Source organism: Artibeus jamaicensis, unplaced genomic scaffold (genome assembly GCF_021234435.1).
Source record: "Artibeus jamaicensis isolate MK-2021 breed Jamaican fruit bat unplaced genomic scaffold, CSHL_Jam_final contig_490, whole genome shotgun sequence".
NCBI lineage: Eukaryota > Metazoa > Chordata > Mammalia > Chiroptera > Phyllostomidae > Artibeus > Artibeus jamaicensis.
In genome coordinates this window covers 3,430,819-3,436,980 of record NW_026521861.1, presented here as the reverse complement: position 1 = coordinate 3,436,980, position 6,162 = coordinate 3,430,819, and the positions used below count along the sequence as shown (strand labels likewise).

At 45.9% G+C, this 6,162-nt stretch overlaps 1 protein-coding gene across 8 annotated transcripts in view; it reads left to right on the top strand.

Moving 5' to 3' along the window:
• The first annotated feature begins 2,678 nt into the window (after positions 1 to 2,678).
• The window catches only part of STN1 (STN1 subunit of CST complex), a 47,396-nt gene continuing 43,912 nt past the window's right edge, over positions 2,679 to 6,162 (top strand). The window contains exons 1-2 of one of the 8 annotated variants that reach the window (XM_037159431.2): positions 2,679 to 3,029; positions 3,274 to 3,467. In XM_037159431.2, coding sequence (XP_037015326.2) covers positions 3,335 to 3,467 — 133 coding nt within the window. In that variant the 5' untranslated portion in view covers positions 2,679 to 3,029; positions 3,274 to 3,334. The remainder of the gene's footprint in view (positions 3,030 to 3,273; positions 3,468 to 6,162) is intronic. The other 7 variants (XM_037159430.2, XM_037159428.2, XM_037159426.2 and 4 more) reach the window with 7 other exon arrangements.

The following is a 6,162-nucleotide window of genomic DNA, read 5'->3' as shown; positions in this document are numbered from 1 at the left end:
CCCTCCAGCCGGCTGCTATGTTGGCTTGCCCACAAACATGCCTTGCTCACCCTGATACCTTTGCCCTACTGCCACTCCATCACAAAGTTACCCCCCTCTTTATGTATAGGGAGAGTGAGAATAAAATCCCAACAAATCGTGGACTAAGAGGTCCTTTGCGACCTGCCTTCGGCTCTTCTCTCCAGTTGCTTACGAAACTACTTTCCCCTACGCTCTCTTCTGTTCCTAGCACTAGGAAGTACTTCCCTGCCTCCCAGACATTCACCCTTATCCGACTGCTGTCTGGAATGCTCTTTCTTTAGCCTTTTTGTGCTTGTGGCTGGTGCCTTCTCATCCTTCAGGTCTTAGCCTGAATATCACTTTACTTGATTCATTTAAAATAGATCTATATAAAATAAACCCCACACTCCATTATTTACTACCTTGGTGATTGTAAATAATGCTGCAATGAACCTAGGTATGCTTATGTTTTTCAAATTAGTGTTTTGGATTCCTTTAGATGAATTTCCAGAAGTGGAATTGCTGAGTCATGGGCAGTTCCATTTTTCTTTTTTTGAGTTATCTCCAAATTGCCTTCTATAGCGGCTGCACCAGTCTGCATTTCTACCAACAGTGCAAACGGGTTCCCCTTTCTCCACATCCTCGCCAGCACTAGTTTGCTGTTGATGATAGCTATTCTGACTGGTGTTAGGTGATATCTCATTGTGGTTTTAATTTGTGTTTCTTTGATGACTAGTGACATTGAACATCTTTTCATATGTCCTCTTTGGAGAAGTTTCTATTCAGGTCCTTTGCCCATTTTTAATTGGATTGTTTTGGGGGTTTTGTTTGTTTTGAGTTGTATAAGTTCTTTATAAATGGGATTACATTGAACTAAAAAGTTACATATGTAACTTTACATAGACTTTACAAGACTATTGGGTTTTGAAATATCTGCTTTGTAGGTTTGTGAAATCCCTAGCTGAAGAGCTCTCCAGTGTTTATGGTTTCAGGACTCACTCTGCCCACCTGTAGGCAGTGTTTCAGGGAAACTGGAATCTAGCCTGACAGAGATGTCAGGAAGGAAGTTCCTTCCAAACTCTTCTACATGCTTCTGCAGTCTGGAAATTCTGCTTCACATCTGACCTTAGGTTTCAGCTATAACTGACTCCATGTTTTAAGCTCCAATCAAAAGAAGCATCCCTGACTCCAAGAAGCCCCGTCTTCCTTGTAAAAGATGACTTCAAGGGTAGTCTGCTCTGCTCACCATCACCTCCTTCCTTCCTTGTGGTGTGCAGCCCTCCCCAAGGCTGACAGTAAGCACCAAGTCCTCAGGGGCTCTTGTTTCTAACTCTCTCCCCCTAAAAGCCATAAGTCATTCCTGAAATCTTCTCAGGTTCTGAGTACACCCAGTAGTGATTTTCTTCCTGGGTTCCACCCTGGAGAAGATGTGTGTGGTCAGGAAAATGTCACCCAACCAGTCTCTACTTATTTGACAGGTCAGCAGGAAGCGCTGTTCTCCCTGGTGTCCTCCTGAGTGTTGTTGCTCCAAGAAAGCCTCCCCTGAGTGGATGGGTGTCTGCTCTTCATTAAATCTTCAACTCCACAGACCCAGCTGTTCATTGTGGTAGAATCTGGGCAATGCTGTACTTCACCAAGGACTCCGTTTTTCAGCTTCCTCAGAGGCCAGGGATGTAATTAAATGTCATCGTTCTAATGACACACATTTTCCATTCCAGCTGCTTGAAGTTCCTTCTCTGCTAAATGGTGTAGCAATTAACTCTTTGGCCAGCACCTACCACCCCTGAGAGTGGCCTGCCAAAATGACCTGTACTCCTGCGGTTTTAGAGTCCCTGTAAATTAGGCAGAACTCTTGCCATCTCAAGTAATGTCGTGATGTAGCTTGCTGAATTTATTTATTTATTTATTTATTTATCTATGTATTTATGTATGTATGTACGTATTTATTGGAGTGGAACGTGGCTATCATTACTCATTTTAAATCAGGACTACTGGAAACAAGCACCATTAAGGTGGCTATAATTCACCAAAATGCCAGCTTTTCAAAATTCTTAAATGTGTAACATTCCAGAGTGTAGACAGTAAGAGGAGAACCTCACATTTACACAAGGGCTCAAATTTAGATACTGACATTATCTCCAGGTGAGACTGTGGAGTCTCAACGTGTTAGACCATTTATCCGGTGTAAATAAACATTTAAAATATGCCACATTGCAATCCTGCTCTTGATATTGCTTTATTTACTTCTTCATTTAACATACCAGGGACACCCCTGCACGCTCCCCACAAAAAAAGCTATCTGAACCTCACTCCCAACTCTTGGAAATCTTGGGTTAGGGTCTCATCACCTGGCGGGGATGAGAAGGGTACCAAAAGGGTGACTTGGAACGCGGGGTTTAGGCAGCAGAAATTTCAAGGTCACCTCCCAAAGTCTTGGAGATTTGGGCTCCGCGTTCCTAAAGAGGCCCAGGGAGTCCGAGGTGGTGGAGGGACCTGAGCCCAGCCCGAATTAAACGACTGTGGCGCAAACCGAAGCCACCTACAGCAGACTGTGGAGCGGAGCCACCAGGGGCACAGAATGGGGCGTGGCCGCAGGCGGAATGGGCGTGGCCTCGGAGAGCCGGGAGGAAAGCCCTGGGTGGAGAAATGCTCCCTGATCCCGCGCTGGGGGCAGTCTCAGCCCGCGCCGGAACTTCAGAAGCGAGTTGCTTCCGCGTGCCGGAAGGGCTGCGCCTGCGCGCTCCAGGGACCTGAGTGACCGGGAAGCGGGCGCCCTCGGGGGCGGAGGTTTGGGGGCGGTGGCTACCAGGGAGTCCGTGTTTCGTTTCCGCTTTCCGCTTTTCAAAGTTTCTTCCGGAAAGCCGGAACGTGCAGGAGCAAGCCGATGGACAGATACACCCACTGTGCCCAATTCCTGTACGGCCACAAGGGCGCCAATTCCTCTCTGCACCCCGCCCATTAAAGCGGTTTCAGGGTACACCTCTGTGGACCTGTCTCCCCAAAGTGAAAAGTTTGTGTTTAACCCGTGGGTGAGGAGACACACTTTCGTGGCGCAGCGGAGATTCCAGGGGGGAGAGCCATAAGGAGCTGGTGCCCCCCCCCCCCCCACGGGGAACGCCTGTAAACCCAAGGCCGTAGGGAGCTTGACAGGTCCCGGGTCCCTGGATTTACCCCTGGCAGTGCTCTGGATGCCTGCTCGGGAACTGCTTCGGGGCCATGCCAATTTCATCCACTTTAACCGCCTTCTGTCCTAACTTTATGTCTCCTATCTAGATTCTGGGCTCAGTGATGAGAGACTTTCAGGGCTGGCTGGAAGCCACAGCCCAGTCTACCGATGCAGTCTGAATCCAGTGGGTGTGAAGAGGAGACCCCTTCCCTCTGGTGGGGTTTGGATCCTGTGTTTCTAGCCTTTGCAAAACTCTACATCAGGGATATCCTGGACTTGAAGGAGTCCCGCCAGGTGCCAGGTATGTGGCTGCTCCCCTGGTGGATGCCCTGTTTTGCATCTGTACCCCACTGTCTCCGGAAGCTGCAGAAATCTGGGGCTTAGGGCTTTCAGGAAAGCCTTCCCTCCTGCAGACTTTGAAAAAGACCTAGCTCTGACCCTGAAACGAGATTATTTCTATGCAAGTTAAAAACAGTGTAAATCTTTTTAAAAATAGGTGTTTGGGGGAAGAACGTTTGTACTGATGAATTTTTTTTTTTGTAACAGGGTTCGAAGTCTTTCATATGTAAAAATACTCAGTTGTTTTTCCTGGTCCTGCTCTTGGTAGCAAGGTCTCTGGACCAGGCATTCCTAGGCTTCGCTCCCTTGCCTAACTGGGCCACTTACCTGGCCTGGATGTGACTCACCTGTAAAGCCTCTTTGTAAAAATGAGGATTCACCTGAATTCCTTGTGTGGGGGGGTGTTTTGAACTCATGTCACATTTTGAATTCATACCAGAATAACATGAACATCATCTGCCTTGTTCACATATGTAATCCCATCGTTTAGAACAGTATCTGGTGTGTAGCAGACCCTCAAGAAACAGTCATTGGAGCAAGGAAGCATTATAAGTGTAAATTTTCAAGAAACCACTTTTTTACAGTTAGAGTGGGGGGTCAATAAAGATAGGCTCTCCATACCTAAAAATGTAACATATACTGTGGGGTAGATTTAAATAACTCACATAGCAGAGTGTGGATCTTTGCACATTTACTGTGCTATATGAGAAGTTTGGTTCAACTCTTTACTATTTTGAATGAATAGCAAGCTGTGAGTAGTCAGAAGTAGTCAAGAATTTTAAGCGTGCACAGTTTTAATGAGGCAGTGTTTTTGTGTGTGTTTCTAGTTTTGTGTACAAATGTATTTGGATGACCTTAATCTAAAGTCTTTTTTACAGATTTTTTCACCACACCTTTATTTCCTAATTATTGTTGGAAATGTTCTGGTTTTTCCTTGGAAGGCAGCCATCCTCCCCCACATTTGTCCATTTTCCAGAACAGTCTGGTATTCTAAACAGCTCATCTCCTCGGGAAGAAATTAATTCACACCAAATGCCAGCCTTGCTTAGAGGTCTTCTGTAGGTGCTTAAGGAATTATTGTCACCGGAAAGGGACTGGCCTGGGGAGTGGGTCTGCCTCTGGCAGGCATGTAGTGTGTGGGTTCTTTATTTGTGCAGGGAAGCTTTTGCAATACTAGTCCAGGTGATTTTGAGAGGACGTTTATTAAAGCTGGGGATAGTGAAACAAAGGAAGGTCTAGGATAGGAGAGAATCTCAGCAGAGCTGCTTTGGTTCTCTAGAAAGGTTATAGGAAAGAAGCTAGCCAAGGCAGGGTTGCTGTTAGCTCACTGGAAAGTCAGAGTAAAAGGGCCTTGGAGACTGGTTCAGGGGGTAAGCCCAGATGAGCTGCCACTGCCCGCTGTTTCGCTGGTTGCAAGTCCAGTGGGGAGAGACCCTTACAGTTTAGGCAAAAGTTCACACTGGAAGAAGGAAAAGCACGAGCGTGCTCCTCATCCAGAAGGAGCCCCTCACTGGGTCTGTTGTCTTCAGACTTTTTCTCTCTCCTTTGCAGGTGGGAATCTTAGGGGAGGTCTCTAGGAAGGGTTTTAGCAGAGCATTCATCAGCTTTCTAGGGGTGTGTGTGTGTGTGTGTGTGTGTGTATGTATGTATTTTAAGGTTTTATTTATTTTTAGAGAGGGGAAGGGACGGAGAAAAAGGGAGAGAAACATTGATGTTTGGTTGCCTCTCACATGGGCTCCCGGCTGAGACCCAGGCCTGTGCCCTGACTGCAAATCGAACCTGTGACCCTTTGGTTCACAGGCCAGCAGTCAATCCACTGAGCCATAGCAGCCAGGGCTCCAGGTGTGTTTTTTAAATGGACCAAAATAAATGCATAAGAGGAACCATTTCCTGGTCTGCTTTGCCTCAGTCTTGGATTTGTTTGATTCTAATTGGGGTGTTATTCTCCTGATTTCGTTCTTCCTTGGTTTTGCCTGGCATTAGTGGCACTAATTGTGTTTTTGTTATCTATCTCCCAGACCCTGGCGATTTAAGCTGTTTACTGTCTGGCTTGGGAGTAGAGGTGTAAACCATTTGCTCTCAAGTGCCTCGGTTAGGGGAGATACGCTCTTTCTGTTTACTAACTGGCTGTAAATTGCTTGACTCCTTTGGCCCTATTTATCTAACCACCTGTCTCAGTTTCCCTTTTCCCACTTGTCAAAAATTCTCCCAATGTCTAACTGTCCGGCCTCAGTATCAGGGGCATGATGAGCTTAACTCTTCCTGTGGGTGAAGAACTTTGTGATGGATTAACCACAAAGCAAGGAAAACTGGTTCTGGTGATCTTTGCTGTATATGGTTTTTAAAATGAAACCTCATGGTGGAAGCAGACATCAACCTTAATTTCACAGAGTGATCTTTAGATTAAACTGTAGATTAAGGGTCCTGGGGGCAGGAAATGCCACATCTAGGTTTTTATTTTTGTTGTTCTGGTTTGGTTTGTCATAAAAAGCTCCTATTTTGGTTGCATAAAATTTAGAAATGTTTCAACAGCAAAGAATATCTTAAGCAAAGAATGATAAAACAAGAAACAAATGTGTAAGAAAGCATTTGGTTGTCCTTTGTCCTTGGTTATCGGGAGATCTTTGGATTTCTGGGAAGATAGGCCAGCTGTTGTT